Below are 19,169 nucleotides of genomic sequence, written 5' to 3'. Positions count from 1 at the left end.
ATTAGAAACTCATAATAATGACAGAGCTAAAACTTCAGATCCAGGGCTATTTTCACTATTAAGTGTTATATAAATCATGTAACTTCTCGAGGTTTTAGTTTTTGGGATTGTGATTAATTCTATTCTAGAACTAAGTTAACATTAAGAAAATATATTTGTTTAAATCAGGTAATGAAATTTGCATAGTTTTAGGCACATTTCAGATGCTTGATAAATGTTTGACCTGAAAATAGAGTGCTTTGTAAATATGCCATTTATTTAGTTATTTATTTATCTAATTTTTTAAACTAAATTGTTCAGCTTGAGGATTTATATTTCTATGAAACAAGGTGGACTCTGCCCATTCCCTCTTATCATTCCTCTACCCTGAACTACCAAACAGATTGATAAGTATGCCGTTTAAATATGAGATTAGAGTGCTTAGTCTAATCAAGGAGCTGTGAATATATTCCCAGGATTGGAAAATATAAAGTTATAATTAATTTTTGGATGGTCTAATCTATACTAACAGAAAGCTGATGATTTTTATTGAGTTTGTTTCCCAAAATGTGACATTTGGACTACTGTAAACTAAAGATGAGTTTAAGTATTCCCCTTTAATTTCTGTTTCAGTCCTTCTGAATTCGTTAAAAGAAGCTTCAGTTTGGTGCCAACATTCCTTTTTAATATTTGCTAATCTCCCTTTCTTACCAGAGAGCAGGCCTTAGAGCTTTCTCTAGACAGCGTTGTCTTCAGCTACATGATGGTGATTACTATATTTTTTCATTGTCTATTTAATACAGTGTAGTGTACATACAAAAGCGTTCCTATCCTCAGTATTTAGCCCAGTAAATTTCAAATGCACTCATTCAGCTAGCATCTGGACCAAAAAAAAGAACATTATCATCACTCCAGAAGCCTCTCTTGTGCTACCTGTCAGTTACTGCCCATATCCCCAGCCATCCATAGGAACCACCAACTTCTAACAGATTTGTTTTTGTAGTTTATAGTAATAGAATCATACAGTCTGTAGTCTTTTATGTGTGCCTTTTGTAATCAGCCTTATGTTTGTGAGAGTCATCTGTATTGTATACAGTTGTAGTTCATTTATTCTTATTGCTGTACAGTGATCTGTTGTGTGAAAATATAGAAATATAATTTATTGATCTATTTTATTTTAGGATTATCTTTTATTGGATATGATGCTATTTTTCCATGTATATAGGGATATACATTTTCCTGTTAAATGAATTTATTTAAGTAAAGGATCACTTTCAATTAAATAGGTAAATCAACTAGTAATTAAAACATTAAATAATCGACAAGGTAGAGCAAAGTTGAAGCAATTTGTGAAGATAATACACAAAGGAGTGAAGTTTGGGAAATACTGGTTGATACTATTGTTTTCCAAAGTGTTTTCTGAAGAATACTAATCTTGAGTTTTAAGACAAAGAGTATTTAGGCAAATATATCCCTAGAGTCAGAAATAGTCCTTAAGAATATCACATTTCAGTTTTTCTCATTCATTGTTGACCAAGCATCTTTCTGATGTCAGTATATGAAGTGAGACTTATTACATGACAATATTGTATATTCTTTTTTTCTTTATGTGCTGATACAGTAACCAACATTATTATATAGGAATAGGATTCTTTTTTCTTTTTAAATAATCTAAACCATTTAGTTTTAGTTATGAATAAAAGTTTTACCAGTTCTGCCCAGCTTGCCAGTATTGTCAGTTAAATATTAAAATGCCCAGGTGCTTTGTTAGGAATAATACGAAGTTTTTTACCTGGAGGAGCAAATATGTATTATTCATTCAGCTATTCAGTAGATATTTACTGAGCACTTACTATGGGCTGGGTTACCGTGGTTCTAAATGCTGGGGCTAAACCATTGATCAGGCAAAAATCTTTGCTTCATGGAGCTTATATTTTAATAACAGGGAAGTAGGGTAGGTGAGACAATAAAACTTAAAATGTATATGTGCTGTTGATAAGTGCTGCAGAGATGGGTGCGTCAAGTGTGTTTGTTGGGGTGGATGTTAAAATTTTAATCTAGGAAGTCTTCACAGAGAAGTTACTACTGAGCAAATCATGAGGAGATGAGTGAGGGAAATGACTAATGGCATCTGAGAGATGAGGGTTTTAGACAGAGGGGACAGCAGGAGCAGAGGCCCACAAGCAGGAGCATACCTGGTGAAACCAGCAATTACAAGGAAGCCAGTGGCTGGAGTGGAGTGGAATGGAGTGGAGTGGAGTAGAGTAAGGAGGCAAGAACATAGTGATGAGGACATTGTGATAATAGGACTTGGGGGAGGGGCCACGTGGCAGGCCCATTGTAAGGACTTTAGGTAAGAACTTTAGCTTTTCTGTGAGCAAAGAGGAAGTGAACAGTGTGCTTTAATGTAGAGATGATATTATTCACAGCTGATGATGCAAGAGGCAACACAGCAAAGCAGCTAAGAGCATGGACATGAGCTAGATTGCCTGAGTTTGAATTCTGGCTTCACTTGGAAGCTATAACCTTGGGTAGGTTACTTAACCTCTTTGTGCCTCAGTTTCCCCATCCATAAAATGGATAACAATGCCTGCTTTATAGTATTGTGAAGATTCAATGAGATTTGATGAGAATATCAAGCATTTAGCATAGTACCTGGCACATAGTAAATGCCATATGTATTTTTTAAACATTTGGGTATTTGGTTAACTATTATCTGTATACATAGAAGAGAACAGAAATGTAAATAAATAATGTTATCCAAGTGATCTCCCAGTTGTTTATACTTGGCTGAGAGAGGTGCTTAGATGACTTTCTCTGTTTTCAGTTTGGCCTCTTTTTTTTGTAAAGAGTCAGAAGTGAGTCTACTTCTTTTAGTCTCTAATAATTACTAAAACATATTTCAATATTATGAGGTGGTAAAGTTATTAAATGTTTTGGGATATTTAATATCTTAACATAGAGTCTGACGTTAGAAAGGAATCTCTGTTGAAGTTTGCCGTGGTGTGATAGACTGTGGAACAAAACTCAGTGTCTTAGATTAGACCACTCATCTACTTTTGCCCCAATACAAATGTTAATACATTTCAGAGTCACTGCTAGTTCGATTGAAGCAAAGCTCCCAGATGATTCTAAAGATACATGGAAGAAGAGGGGGAATGTGGATTATGTGGTACTTCTTGACTGGTTTAGTTCTACAAAAGATTTACAACTTGGAACAACTCTACGGAGTCTGAAAGATGCACTTTTCAAGGTTAGCAAGTTTCCTTATTTACTGTAATTGCAAGCCTTCTCTGGTTGTAGAAAGGTATGTTCACTAGTTTGTCTTAAGGACAAGAAGATCCATTATGCTTTTGTTGTAGTTTTTTTTTTTTTTAATTTAGATTTAAAAGACTAGTTTTGAACTACCAAATAATAGTAAACTTTTCTAAGATATTAGAATTTTCAGAAATATAAATTTTCTGAAAAAAATGTTATTTCTTCGTTTTAAGAATTAGATTATGAAACAGAGGCAAAGGAAGAAGTCACTAAGGAAAAAAGATTGATAAATTTGACTTCATATAATAAAAACTTAGGTGTGAAAAAATACCATTAGATTAGAAGGCAGAAGACAAAGATATTTGCAACAAATATGGCAGTGATTTAAAATACCTAAAATCCAAAGGGTATTTACAAATAAGTAAGAAAATTACTTAAAATCACATGGTAAAATAAATAGTGAACACAGATAGATACAAACAGAAAAGGAAATGCAAATAACAAAAACATAAAATGGTCGACTATACTAGTAATCAGCGAAATGCTGATTGAAACAATGAATGCCATTTTTATTGATCAGGTTAACAAGAACAAAAAATAATTCTCAGTTTAATTTGTTAAATTATTAAACAGTGATGACCCTGAATGCTGGTGAACATGTGCTAAGAAAAAAAATTAATGCTGGTAGGAGGGTCAGTTGATGGAACATTGCCCTCCAGGAAGGCAATCTTAAAAGCCTTAAAATAATTTATGCTTTAAAATAGAGAATCTAGAAATATACCGAAATATGTAGGTCAATATATGAAACTGCCAATATTCAACGAGTTTTTGACCTATGAAAGTGGCATTTTCATAAAGTTCAACCTAAGATAATTGAAAGTTTAGTGTATGATAAAGATGACATAATGAAGCAGTGAGGAAAAGATGGATTGAAATGAATGATTTGGGGATGGCTAGCTAGCCAGTAAGTTAAAGAAAGAGGATACTTACCATATTCCTTAGACCATACTAAATTCCAAATGGGTCCAAGATATAAATATATTGATGTTTCAATCGTTTCAGATGAAAAAATATTAGTAGATATTTTTATTATTTTGATCCTAAATCAAGACACCATTAAGGAAGATCAATATATTTGTGTTAAAACATCATAAAGTAGAAATCAGGACAGATATATGATAAAGACCTGTTTTCCTAAATTTCCTAAATTTCAGAGTACATTCACTATTTACTAAGAAAATAGCAAACTCTGTAGAAAAAAGGACAAAGGATAAGATAAATCATAGAATGTAAATGGTTAATAAACATATTAAAAGATGTTTAATTTCACTGATAAATGCAAAGTAAAACAATATACGATTTTATGGCCAAAAGTTTGGTAAAAATTATGTAATGGACATTCTCATACACTGTTGGTAAGTGTATAAATTAGTATTGTCTTTTTGAAGCAGCATATACCAGACCTTTAAACTAACAGTTCTACTCCTAGGAAATTATCCTACAGAAATACACAAATACTTTTTTAAGGTAATTTCAAAGATTAGCAATATATATTAAGGACCTTAAAATGTTCATTTGCATTCGCTCAGCAACTCCACCTTGGGGATTTTTCCTCATGGAATTGATTGTGTGTGTGCATATGTAAAGAAGGGTTGCCAGTGTTTATCTCAGCATTGTTTATAATTAAATGGGAAAAAAATAACAAGTGTTTAAATGATTTGTGCGTGTGTGTACATGCGTATGAAGTAGAATATTATCTGGTCATTACAAATGATATATTGTCTTTATTAATAAAAAAGCATAAAAGTTTCATTGTTTTGTAAAAATAAAATTGTTTGAAAAGTGTGTATCTACATAGAAAACTAAAAATAAACTTTGAAATATTATAGTGCTATCTCTGGACTGTGAGGTTGTGGATGATTATTATATATTAACTTATTTTTTTATTTTTCTTCTAAGATTGTGGATTACTTGTGTAGTTTTAAAAACTTGATGTAGCCATTTATTTCATTTAATACTGAATTTTTTAATTAAGCTCTCTTTTATCATTTAGAAGATGAATCTTCAAGAGAGCAGTTTTAAAGTTCTGGTTCTCGTGTTTTTAGCTGTCAGGAGACTGCTGCCACATTAAAAATAATCTCCTTATTTTATAGTGGGAAAGTAAAACTGTCCTGCGTAACGAGCCTTTGGTGTTAGAAGGAGGCTATGAAAACTGGCTCCTTTGTTTTCCCCAGTACACAACAAATGCTAAAGTCACTCCGCCCCCACGAGGCAAGAATGAAGAGGTGTCTATCTCATGTATGTATGTGAAAATTTTTGTTTACAATTGCTTCAGTAAAATAAACTTTAAGATAAATTATTTATGTTCTCAGAGTAATGTTCTTGGTTATGTGTGCATTTGTCTTATTAGATAGCAATTTATTTCAGGCATAAAAAATACAAGATATCCCCACAGCCTGGAAGTAAATGTTTAATTCTCTGAGACTTCTTATTGTCACCTCATTTAGTTTACATTTAACTATCACATATAACATGCATGAGATATGTCAGTACTATTTATGGGGTTTGATGTTCTTTCAATTTATCATTATTCTTTTCTGGATTTTAGTGGATTTTACTTATCCTTCACTAGAAGAATCAGTTCCTAAACCTGCTGCACAGATGCCACCTCTTCCTATAGAAGTAGATGAAAATATAGAATTGATAAACGACCAAGATGAGAGAATGGGACCACTAAATATATCAACTCCAGTTGGACCAATTGCTATTTCTAAATCTGATGTTTCACCCATAATTCAGCCAGTGCCTATTGTAAAGAATTTTCCACAGGTATGTTCTTGATTTTCTTTTAACTTTATTGTCTCTTTTCTTTTAATATTACATTAAATATATATCACAGAAATGAAGTTTTATATATAGCCTTTAGTATTTTAGAAAGAAAAATATCAATGAGAAGAATATGTTTTAGTATCTTTTTTACTATAAAAAATTTTCATTATAATTTAGTACTATTGCCACAGCAGTATTAGAATAGATAATTGGAAGGATTTTAAACCCAGCTGGTAGTTCATTTACTACAGGCAGTACCAATAAAAGATTGTATTACCACAGTGAACTTGAAGAATTTTTTCAAAAATTTTTTTGAATTACTATGTAACCCATAGTATTTTCCCAAATAGTTTGGCTTACAGATGATTGATATGTGATGTCAGTATTTTGGTTTGAAACAGTACTTTAGTTCCCTTTTCTTAGAATTTGACCCATAAATAAAAAGGCATGTTTTAACAATAATTATTTAAAAGATTTTAAATAACCAAGATATTATGATAAAAAGTTGCAGCTTTTTTCTTTTTATTAGATTTTATGTAAAGGAAGGTTAACTTGTTCACTCCTATACATTTTCCCATAAGATTTTTTAGCATTCATTAAAATTTGTTTTTCCTTAGATACATTTAAAACAGTTTTCTCATTTGAAGTAAATCACATTTGATTTGTGGGGAAGGCTATGAAAAGAAAATTTAGTCATTTTTTGGTTATTAAATGAGGTAGTTCACTTATTCATGTATTTAAAGTCTTCTTTAATATATCAGATTAAATCTTAAGACTAAATAGTATTTGATTATACAACTTTTCTTAAAATGTAAATTAAAAAAATGTTTTAAAAATCTTATTGCACTTTCTTTCAGTATAATCAATATTATTTGAACCGTAATCCCTTTGTGGCTTTGAGATATGTGCAGTTTGTCAAACATATTTTGAGGATTTTTATGTGAAACAACATGAAGATTGACAAAGATTAAGCCATGGACTCTGTCTGATGTTTAGAAGGAGAGACTTATACAAAATCAGCCATAGCATAAGGCAGAATATTATAATTGCTCTAATAGTCACTGGAACACAGAGTAAGGAGAGAAATTCTGACTGAAGGTATCAGGGAGGTCTTTAAGGAGTTTTTATCAGGGTTTTAAGAGTTTAGTGGGACTTGAGGATGGAAAAGATAGTAGAAAATTGTATGACTAAAGGGTCAGAGCATGCTCTCGGAGCCATGAGTAGTTGAGACATGCTTGGACACAGCTCTCTTTTGGAGAAAGACTGCGATAGTAGATAAGATTGGAAAAATAGAGAGGAGTCATTAAGGAGACTTGGATCAAATTGGAATTTTATCCTGTAGGCACAAGGAAACCATTAAAGAATTTTAAACTTCAAAGCAAGATGATCATAGCTATGCTTTTAAGATTAAGGAAAAATGGATTGAAGTTACCAGAATGTGGATGGAAACATTTATTTTGGTTCCTATCCAACCTTTTATAGTTAACCTCATCTTCATAGTGGTTCTTCCCACTTCATTCTCAAATGTAGAAAACAAAAGCGGGGAATAGATATTTTTTTTAAGTGAAGGTACAAAAAGAGAAGTGAGGAACAAAGGAATGATTTCTTCTTCACCAACTTCTTCCTATACTGTTGTTTCCTAATGGGAAAACATGCAAATCATTTTATAAGAACACTATGCAGGTTGTTACTTGCAGATATTCTCATTTTTGTTTCAGCGAACTATATTCTCAAGAAATTATATTAGGGTCGCTTCTAACAATTTGGTAGGGTTAGTATGCTATTAAATTGAGGTAATAAGCATTTAACTCATTAAATCAAGAATTTAGATAGTTTACTACTCAACTTGTAATTAGGATTCTATCTCTTATGGAAGTTGTTATTGGAATATTTTATTCATTCTTTCAGCAACATATCTATTTACTATGTCAGGCACAGTCTGTATCCTCCTGTAACTTATATTCTAGGAGGAAAAAAAGATTTTAAATTATTAGTTATTTAATAATTCCAATGAGTACTATTAGGGAAAAGAATATGGTATTAGGAGAGTATATGTCAGGGGACTTGGCTAGTTTTGAGATCGGGAAAGTCTGTTCTAAGGGACACATATTTATATCAGGATCTAATATTATGGTGGGAATTATCTAGATGAACAGCCAGTATAAAGGCCTGAGTTGGGAAGAAGCATGGCATCTTTGAGGAAACTTCTTTTTAAAAAAGGGGAAAAGTATGGCTTGTGTATAGAATGGTAGAAGATTAGGGAGATAGGCAGAGGTGAGACCACACAGGGCATGGTAAGGATTTTAGATGTAATCTGAGTGGCTATTTAAAATGGGGTTTTAGGTAGGTGAGGAACATGGTCAGATTTGTATTTTTAAATGATTACCCTGGCTACAGTGTGGAGAAATAAAGGGGGGCAAAAGAAGAGATGGGACAACTAGTTGGAAGCTCTGTAGAGAATGTTGGCATGGACTTGTTGCTAATGGAGAGGGAAGGACAAATATGGGAGGGAAATCGTCAGACTGCAGAAGGGCAGGGGTAGAACACGTGAAACTGAGTTTTCTGGTTTGAGCAACTATTTGTATAGTGGTTACATTCATGAGATAAAGAGTAGGGGGAAATCATAAATTTTATAATTTTGACCATATTAGGTTTGTGGTATATGTGAGACATTTACATGGAGTTACTGAGTAGGCAATTGAATATGTGGAAATGGAGCTTAAAACTAGGTATGCCCAGGTCTAGGTTTTATGCTTTAGAGTGAACTCTTCCATATATAGAACACATTAAGGTGTACTGAAAATGTGGAATCAAGAGGAAGTAAGTGCCAGTATCTTATGAGAGATCTTGACATTGGGTAATTTACAAATAAATATTCTGGCAGATATTATCTCCACAAGGTGATAGTTCTTTTATCACAACTTGATTTCAAGAACTGAGGTTACGTTCCTAGATTTTGACAAAAGTATGTTTTGGTCGGTTTTTGTTGATATAGATTGATCGTACTAAAAAACCGGCAGTCAAATTGCCTGAAGATCATAGAGTAAAATCTGAAAGTACAGATAATGAGCAACAGTGTCCACAGAATGGAAAAGTTGTTCCTGATCGTTCCACAAAACCAGTATTTCCCCCTCTAACTGCTATGTTAACAGAAGAAGAAAAGGCTCGTATTCATGCAGAAACTGCTCTTCTAGTGGAGAAAAGCAAACAGGAAAAAGAACTTCGAGAAAGACAGCAAGAGGAACAGAAAGAGAAACTGAGGAGGGAAGAACAGGAACAAGCCAGAAAGAAACAAGAAACCAAAGAAAATGAAATCACAGAGAAGCAACAAAAGGCAAAAGAAGAAATGGAAAAGAGAGAAAGTGAACAGTCCAAGAAAGAAGATAAAGAAACCTCAGCAAAGAGGGGCAGAGAAATAACAGGAGTAAAAAGACAAAGTAAAAGTGAACATGAAACTACCGATGCCAAGAAATCTGTGGATGATAAGGGGAAAAGGTGTCCAACCCCTGAAGTGCAGAAAAAGTCAACAGATGTGCCCCATGCCTCTGTGGCAGGAGATTCAAATTCGGGCAAGGTAAACAAAAACAAACAGTACAAATTATCAACCACGTGAAATAAAATGCATATAAAATGACACCAGTAGCATTCTATAAACAAGGCAGACATTTTAAGTAATTTTCTAGGGGGTGATTTGTACTGATCCATCTACATTTGTTCACCTACTCCCCTTTGATTGATCAAGAATGAAATTGCTTTTTGTATCTATGAAATACAACATATTTTTAATAATTGAAATAGAGAATTTGAGATCTTGCTTCTTGGCAGTCATTAGTTTTGGCTCAAATAAACTAATAAAATAAATTTTTTTAATTTTAATAAATAAATAGCTACATTCTTCATTTTTATGGTTGATGTATGATCACTAGAGTGAAATACAATCTTCCTTTCAGTATGGAGGAATTAGGTGCCAAATACTTACATGGTAGAGTTTGTATCTGCTTAGAGTATGTGCAAAATCATTGGCATCTAAATGGCCTAACATTTGTCTTTGTGTGTAACGATTTTTTTTTTGTTGTTAAATCTGTCATTTTTTGGTTGCTTCATGTAATCAATAATATTGGCAATAACTCTATTAATGTTGCCTTTCTCTGTTCTGGGCTCTCCCCCAAAATTGATTCCCATGACTTGACATTTTTTGTCATTTTTTAACCTCATAACATCACAAATGCTTTTCATTTTTTTCTCTATTATGCAGTTAACAGTGTCTTTCCCTTTAGAATACTAAAAATGTTTTTATAATAGCAAGAACAGTATAGCGCTTTCGATGTACATGTGAATGGAAATAACATTTTTGGTAGTGTGAAAATGACTTTTTGATAGGAGGTGAAATACCATATTTGCAAACAAAAGGCAATTTGTCGATTTCTGTACTTCTTAAGCAGCAGTTCAGGCATATACAGAAATTAACAATCCTCACTTATCCAGGGAACACTTCCCTGCTAACTACTTACCTGGTAAACTTTAACTGGTAAAAACTTACTTGGTAACCTTAACTATCAAAAATACAGCTGCCATACAAAAACCTTTCTAAACATCCACGTTAGGGAAATGAAGCACATGTACTAAAACTTTATTCATAGGAGAATCAGAATTTATAAGCTCTTACAATTTAAATATTATTCATTGAGTAGCTACTATATGCCATTGTTTTTCCAGCATTATTGTACTTATTTTTGCTATGATAACCATGTGAGGTATTCAATTTACAAACGAAATCGAAGCTTAAATAATTTGCCTAAGATCATATATGCAGCGAGATTCCAAAACCACTATCTTTCCATCTTGCTATACCTTTTTAAAGGCAGGCCGTCATTAAGAACTCAAAGCATTCATATTTCTGAGGTCATTAAGTATAGGTGCCAAATATCCCTACAGATCTAAATAATCCCGAGATTATCATGTGTAGTTTTTGATATTTCACTAACACATTGAAAAAAGTTAAGATTGCATTTGTTGTATGCTCCTTTTAAAAGTGGGCAAAATCTGTAATCTATTCTGCACTAAATTTCATTAAAATTATAAATTACTAAATCTTTTTCCTTTACTGTAGTTATTTTTTAAATAAACTATAAAGTGAATTTTTTAAAGAAAATATGTTAGGTTCCAAAAAGATATAAAATGGGACTTTGCACTTTTGATATTGCTCTGTATAAAATTCTATAATCTCTTCATTTTCTTTAATACATTAATTTTTTTGGAGCATGACCACTTTCAAGATAAAAATCATATGAAATTCAAATAGAAGGATAGTGTTCAAATGAAGCCATGGTGAGTATACACTAATAACCAGCATCTTGTACTTGGCCATATATATGAATCAGTGCTTCACAACCCACTGTGATTTGCATCTATTTTTTCCTATACAGATTCATCAAAGTTTCTTAATTCTTTAGTATTAGGAAATCCCACATGGGCTCTACCATCTTTAATTTAAGAATATCTATTTTGACAATAAAATTGCATAAACTTTTCAGTGGCCTCATTTTTTTCTCATTTTACTTTTTCAGTCTGATGGATTTGCTTATATTAGCAAGTGATAGGTAGATTTCTATTGGGGAGAAATTAAAGTTTTCTTTCATTTCTGAAATTTTAATTTTACAGCCTGTTAAGATTAAAGGACAACCAGAAAGTGGAATTCTAAAGACTGGAACTTTTAGAGAGAGTACTGAAGACACCGAAAGAAATAAAGTAAGTTGTAGTTCATTAGGTGAGAAAAAAACATAGATTCTAACCATGTGATTATCATTCTCCATCTTAAGATCTACACTCTGAGGGAACATTTGCTATCTCTGGTAGCTGCTTCTTGTTTGTCTTTACATGATTACATGCTATTTGTCTTCCTATTTAAAGTACAACAGTATATTCATTTTATAAAATTAAAAAATACTTAGGCCTTACTCTATGATCCAGCTATTCTACTTCTGGATATATACACCCCAAAAAATGAAAACAGGGCCTCAGAGAGATATTTACATATCTATTTTCATAGCAGTGTTATTCACAATAGCTAAAAGATGGAAGTGACCCAAGCATACATCAAGAGAAATGTATAAACAAATGTGGTATGTACAAACAAAGGCATATTATTTACCCTTAAAAGGGAGGAAATTCTGACACATGCTACAGCATGGATAAATCTCGAGGACATTATGCTAAGTAAAATAAGCCAATCCTAAGGAAAAAATACTGTATGATTCCATTTATGTAGGGTACCTAGAGTAATTACATTCATGGAGATAGGAACTAGAGTGGTGATTGCAGGAGTCCTGGGATAGGGGAGTGGGGAGATGTTGTTTAAATGGGTACAGAGTTTTAGTTTTGAAGAGAGTTCTGGAGATTGGTTGCACAACGATGTGAATATATTTATGCCACTTCCCTGTACATTTAAAAATGGTTAAGATGGTAAATTTTATTATGTGTATTTTATCACAATTCTAAAAATATTTAGGCCTTTTATAAGACATTTTTGCCTTTGTTTTTAAGAGCTTTATTTAAGTATAATATGCATACCACAAAATTCACCTATTTTACTGTACAGTTCAGTGATTTCAGTTCAGAGTTATAAAACAATTATTCACTCATTCCAGTTTTAGAACATTGCCATCACACCAAAAAGATCTCTGTGCCCAAATGTAGTCACTCTCTGTTCTTACTCTCAAGTCCCAGGCAACCATCTACTCTTGTCTCCCTAGATTTGCCTCCTCTGGTTATTTCATATAAATGGAATTTTCTAATAGTCTTTTGCATATGTTTCTTTCACCTAGCATACTTTGAGATACATCAATGTTGAAGAATATATAAGTAGTTTATTCCTTTGTATTGCTAAGTAGTAGTCTCTTGTATGGATATACCACATTTTATTCATCAGTCGATGGTGGAAATTTGGATTGCTTTTACTTTGGACTGTTATAAATAGTGCTGCTGTGAATATTTGCGTACAAGATTTCATGTGGAAATGTATCTTCTTTTAGGTTGAGAACTAGAAGTGGGATTGTCTTTGTGCTTTTTTTTTTTCTTAAGAAACTTTTAAAAACGGTTATTATTATAGATTTGTAGCTCTCTTCTCCTTGCCTGCTTTTTTTTTTTTTTTTTAAGAAACTTTTAAAAATGGCTATTATTATAGAGTTGTAGCCCTCTTCTTCTCCTTGCTGTGTTAGTATTTGGACTTTGAGAAAATATATATAGTTCTTTATCTTTGAACTTGTTTTAAAAATATTAAGGGTAGCCAACATAAGGCTTTTGGTTCTTTGGTACATGTAACTTAAGTTTGTATATGATAAAATTTAATTGAAAAATCAGAATTTTTTTTTTTTTTTTTTTAATAAACTAGGCTCGAGAGCCTTTGACAAGAGCACGAAGTGAAGAAATGGGGAGGATTGTACCAGGACTGCCCTTAGGCTGGGTCAAGGTAAAACTCAAAATTAGCACAGAAATAAATCGTCATTGTATTTTTTAAAAAGTTTTTTTTGTATTTGCATATTCATCATCTTCTCTAATGCAGAGTCAGTTCTTTTTCTTCATGACAGAGGACATAGCTCATTTCCCAAATTATAGCAGGATCAGATTTCTGAGTATCTTAAGTATTGGGGATGCTGGCTACAATACATGAGCATTCCTGTCACTTGTCATTTAGAAACAATGTATTACTTTCAAACCTAAAGTTCTTTGAAAGTTTTAATTATAAAAGTGATTAGCACCATTTTATTCAGATTATTTTAATCTAAAGTAAATTTAGCAGTGAAATACTTTTGAGTGGTTGTTGTTTTTGTAATGGTCATTGTTTTTTGACCTGTTTCTTTTCTTTTCCTTCTAAGTTTCTTGACCCAATCACTGGAACTTTTCGTTATTATCATTCACCCACCAACACTGTTCATATGTATCCACCGGAAATGGCTCCTTCATCCGCACCTCCTTCTACTCCTCCAACTCATAAAGCCAAGCCACAGATGCCTGCTGAGCGGGATAGGGAACCATCTAAACTGAAGCGCTCCTACTCCTCCCCAGATATAACCCAGGCCATTCAAGAGGAAGAGAAGAGGAAGCCAGCAGTAACTCCAGCAGTTAATCGGGAAAACAAGTAAGTTTACCCTAACTCCTAAAACTAGAATAATCTGCTATATTTGAAAACTACTCTAAACATAACAGCTTATTTATGTCAGTGAGTCAGAAATTTCTGTGGATGGCTATATCAGCCATGGTTATTTATCATAGAAGGTAATGCTAAACTTCTCAGGATCATTTAAAGGAGTTTTAAAGAGACTTCTCTACCAGAAGACTACCTGTTCATGAGAAGCCAGAGAATCTATCCCAGGGTGTCTGTAAAAGCTATGGACTCACATAAGAGGTTAAAGTTATTTGTTTCATGAGAGAGTCACAGAATATAACCAGTGTTACTTAAATATTAAATGTCCTGTAAGACCCACTGCCTTATGAATTAACTTAACACTTTATACTGTGTACTGTGATACACATGCTAGAGTTTGCTGCCATTTGTATATTGAACTTATTTCTAGGTGCTGGGCATTTTAAGACATTTTGCATGCTTTTTCTTTCTCAGGCCAACATGCTATCCTAAAGCAGAGATCACAAGGCTTTCTGCATCACAGATTCGGAACCTCAATCCTGTGTTTGGGGGATCTGGACCAGCTCTTACTGGACTTCGTAATTTAGGAAATACTTGTTACATGAACTCAATACTGCAGTGCCTTTGTAATGCTCCACATTTGGCTGATTATTTCAACCGGAACTGTTATCACGAAGATATTAACAGGTAAAGAAATTTCTTACTTTTTGTAATATAGACAGGGAGATCTAACCACACTTCTTTACCATCCAGAGAAGTCCGGTTAGAAAAGGAGAAAATACCTTTATTCTTAAGAAAAATATAGAGAAAAGCCTCCTCTGATTGGCAAAGGACAGACAGGAAAGGAGCAGTGCAAGTAGGCAAGAACCTCACTGTCATAAACTGAAGCCTATTAACGAGGAGGAAAAGATAGTGCAGGCTGGCAGCCAAAAAGAAGCAAGTTGGAGGGGTATAATCAAAGTAAGATTCAGATGAGTATTTGGTAATAAACCTATAAATAAGTATTTTAGTGTAGGGTTATAGTATGTTAATAGTTTAATGCTGACATCCCACTGTACCTTCACTTTTTTTAATTTTCCTTATTGCTCTTTTATAATTTTATTTGCCAAGGTCAAATTTATTGGGGCATAAAGGTGAAGTGGCAGAAGAATTTGGCATAATCATGAAAGCCTTGTGGACAGGACAGTACCGGTATATCAGTCCAAAAGACTTTAAAATCACGATTGGGAAGATCAATGACCAGTTTGCAGGATACAGCCAACAAGATTCACAAGAGCTGCTTCTGTTCCTAATGGATGGTCTCCATGAAGATCTAAATAAAGTAAGAAATTTCCTTTTTCTAAATTGCAAAGGCTCTTTAGGGTTGCTCAGCACTGTAATCATTTTTATAGCAATTTAAAATTATAGTAGGTGATTGTTCAGTGCTAATTTATTCAAATTTAGTGACTTTGTACTGAGGCATGGAACTAATATAGCTGATAGGTCTAATATTTAAAAAGTATATACAATTTGTATTTACTCACTAAAATGTTAACAGGTTGTATTGTGAGAAATTCATAGATGGTAAAATAGTTGTTGGAGATACTATGTTTAAGACCCATATTTATGTGAAAGTAAAATTATGATCATGATTTTATAAAAGATTAGCTATAGACAGCCTGTATTATTATATTTATGTATTGCATATTATGTATATTTGTTTTGCCTATATTATCTACTATATTTTCATATTCTCTGAAATAAGAATTACTCCATGTAACCACGAATGACTCATGTGAAAAGGTATTGAAGTATGTATCTCTACATAAATGTCCAATTGCTGTTTGTGTACTATGGCTTCTTTTTAGCACCAAGCTGTCCTCTTTGAGATAGCTTTGGGATCACCCACTGAAACTAAATATTTGTAGGGTGTGTATCCTTCCATAAGACTAGAATAACAAAATAACATCTGTCTAATTGTAACCCTCACTTCTCAGCTATATGTACCATGTCTTTTCAAAACCAGACTTTTCAACTTATTAAGCAATTCCAGCAAGTCACACCCATTTGATAAAGTGAGTTTTTGGTTTCTTGGGAGTTTTTTGGCTAGGATTTTTTTTCGTAAAACTTAATGAGAACTCCTTTATGAAAAGAATCAGAAGTGTTTCTACATCTGTAAAATGTTCATATTCAGTAGTCTTTCAATTTTATATTTAAATGTTGGCTTCGAGATAATAGAGTTTAATCTTATTTCTAGGCTGATAATCGGAAAAGACATAAAGAAGAAAATAATGATCATCTTGATGACTTTAAAGCAGCAGAACACGCTTGGCAGAAACACAAGCAGCTCAATGAATCTATTATTGTTGCACTTTTTCAGGGTCAGTTCAAATCCACAGTTCAGTGCCTCACATGTCACAAAAAGTCTAGGACATTTGAGGCTTTCATGTACTTGTCTCTACCACTAGCATCCACAAGTAAATGTACATTACAGGTAAGTTTAAGATTGAGAGAAAATAATTCGTTGAATAAAAATCCTGTTTATATGCATATAGAAATGTACTTTACCAAGCCATTTGTTTCTGTTCTTTATCCCTATAAACATTTTATAGGTAAAACTCACAGGAAAATTGTTTTAATTAGGCTATGTCAATTAGGAAAAATTAAAAATACTCCCCCCAATTTTCTTTTTTAAAGATATTTTCTACTAAATATTTTTTTGAGTTGATGAATAACAGGTTTCTTTTAAGTTTCTATTTTGAAGAAATTTTAAAAGCTAATTTGAATTATACATTGCCTTTTATCTAGGTTTGCTTTTTATAAGAATTTGCTCTGCATAGGGATATCAAATAAATATTCTGTTTTCCACACTACAGCAATGTGATTTAGATAGCTTTTGATCTCTTTAGTGTTAGCTTCCTAGAGAATGTCATTTCTTCCAGTGAGACCTCCCTGAGCCACCAGGTAGCAGCAGTTCCTGTGTACTCTCAGGATATACAGTACTTCTCCCTGCTACCATAGGCAACACTCATCACACTCTGTTGTCACTGTAGGCTCTCTTGTCTGCATTCCTCACTAGATGATAAACTTTGTGAGGGCAGGAACTGTTTTGTTCTAGTTTACTTCATGCCAGACTGGTAACTTACTGAATAGATGCTCAGTGACACTGTGTTGAAGAAATGAATTAATGAGTATCTACTACTTCTTTTTGCCCTCCAGGATTGCCTTAGGTTATTTTCCAAAGAAGAAAAACTTACAGATAACAACAGGTTTTACTGCAGTCATTGCAGAGCTCGAAGGGATTCTCTAAAAAAGATAGAAATCTGGAAGTTGCCACCTGTGCTTTTAGTGCATCTGAAACGGTAAAGGAGACAAATTTTTCTTCCTGTTTAGTACAATTTAGATGAAGGAATTCTACGTCCTTTATTCTAAGTCACTTTGTCATACTGCTTGTTAAGGATACATAATCAAGGAAGGTATCTCTATAGAAATAAGGCAGAAACAATGAGACTTGAGTTCACCTTGTTGTTTTCAGTAATAGAGCAAAATGACAGCACCACTCTCGTATAATTCCATCTTTAAAAATCAATGAAACTAAATTTTGCATTTCAAATATAAAAATTTTAAATCATTACAAAATATCAAGTGAAAATATATAACTAACACATTATTAGCAGATAAATTTATCAAACTAAACAAAAAATATTTAATTCTCTGCTGAAAATGACATATATAATTTTTTAAGTGTTATTTTAAAGGTAAAGATTTAAGGATGACATTTTTGAGTGCAGACATAGTTTTGTCCAGATTTTTCCAGCCAATGAAAAAGATGTGGCCTATAATGAGAAAGTTGTAAGATATGTCGTAGGTCTTTTGCTCTGATTCTTTTGTCTTTATGTAACTTATCTGTGGAGTGATAACTGTGTGTGTCATTGTTTTGAAAAACTTTTTAAAAGGAAGTTTCATATTTTTATTGAGAACTGCAATTTTCGTTTCGAAGAAAGCATTTGTTTTAATTTTTGTTTCATCTTGTTTTATTGGATATTCTTAGGCAGTTACATTAATTTCAACACTGACATGTTCAAATTCCTCTTTTGTAAATTTTCTAACAAAACCTTGTTACATTACTTGTCATTTTCTTCTTGAGGACTATGGAAGTACAAACATTCCACAAATTTGATCATACATTTGTTTTGTTAAATTTTTTAATGCTGCCTAATATTCTTGGAAGAATATCTAAAAATATAAGTGCTTTATAATTTAGTTTTTAAAAAATAATTCTTGAATAACATTACACCAACCAAAATACTAGTATTTTGATGTTTAAAGGAGAATATGCCAGGATAATGGAATATTATTTTAGTCACTAGTCTACATGCTTGCAGTTTCTAGCTCTAGTTGCCCTAAAAGTGCAAGCTTAAATCTAGAGCAGCTCTCCTCAGTCTTTCTTCTGTACATTTGTTGTGATTAGTATTATAAATGTAGGTTTTCAGAACTTTTTACCTTTATAGAGGATGCATCTAACAGTTGTAGTTGGCCTAGGGATCACGGGACCACAGGGTGGTCCTACCTCTACTGCTCTAGCTATTTGACCTTGGGCAAGTCATTTAATATTTGTGCACCTCAGTTTCTTCATTTGTAAAATAGAGATAAAACCAAATGTCTTTATCAGATCCCTCCATTACTAAAATTCTGAGTGTGCAATTAAAATGAATGTTGTCGTTCTGGCTAAATATCGAGATTATTAATAAATGAGTTAGGGCTTATTCTAAAGTCTTTGATCTATTATGTAATTGCTGTATGTTTGGTTCTGCAGTTTTTCCTATGATGGTAGGTGGAAGCAAAAATTGCAGACGTCTGTGGACTTCCCATTAGAAAATCTTGACTTGTCGCAGTATGTTATTGGTCCAAAGAACAGTTTGAAGAAATATAACTTGTTTTCTGTTTCAGTAAGTATCTCATTGAACTAAATACTTTTTCT

At 32.8% G+C, this 19,169-nt stretch overlaps 1 protein-coding gene across 4 annotated transcripts in view; it reads left to right on the top strand.

Moving 5' to 3' along the window:
• Positions 1-19,169, top strand: part of USP8 (ubiquitin specific peptidase 8) — a 48,820-nt gene that overhangs the window by 28,696 nt on the left and 955 nt on the right. For 3 of the 4 annotated variants that reach the window (XM_025038781.1, XM_006920368.3, XM_006920367.3), the window contains 12 exons: positions 3,070-3,232; positions 5,391-5,535; positions 5,846-6,066; positions 9,062-9,640; positions 11,728-11,814; positions 13,457-13,534; positions 13,941-14,203; positions 14,684-14,896; positions 15,320-15,530; positions 16,446-16,682; positions 17,408-17,550; positions 19,005-19,137. In XM_025038781.1, the coding sequence (XP_024894549.1) occupies positions 3,070-3,232; positions 5,391-5,535; positions 5,846-6,066; positions 9,062-9,640; positions 11,728-11,814; positions 13,457-13,534; positions 13,941-14,203; positions 14,684-14,896; positions 15,320-15,530; positions 16,446-16,682; positions 17,408-17,550; positions 19,005-19,137 (2,473 nt within the window). The remainder of the gene's footprint in view (positions 1-3,069; positions 3,233-5,390; positions 5,536-5,845; positions 6,067-9,061; positions 9,641-11,727; positions 11,815-13,456; positions 13,535-13,940; positions 14,204-14,683; positions 14,897-15,319; positions 15,531-16,445; positions 16,683-17,407; positions 17,551-19,004; positions 19,138-19,169) is intronic. The other variant, XM_006920369.3, reaches the window with a different exon arrangement.

This window comes from Pteropus alecto, unplaced genomic scaffold, assembly GCF_000325575.1.
Source record: "Pteropus alecto unplaced genomic scaffold, ASM32557v1 scaffold86, whole genome shotgun sequence".
Classification (NCBI taxonomy): Eukaryota; Metazoa; Chordata; class Mammalia; order Chiroptera; family Pteropodidae; genus Pteropus; species Pteropus alecto.
The sequence above is the reverse complement of the archived record's forward strand: the minus strand, read 5'-3'. Positions and strand labels throughout refer to the sequence as shown.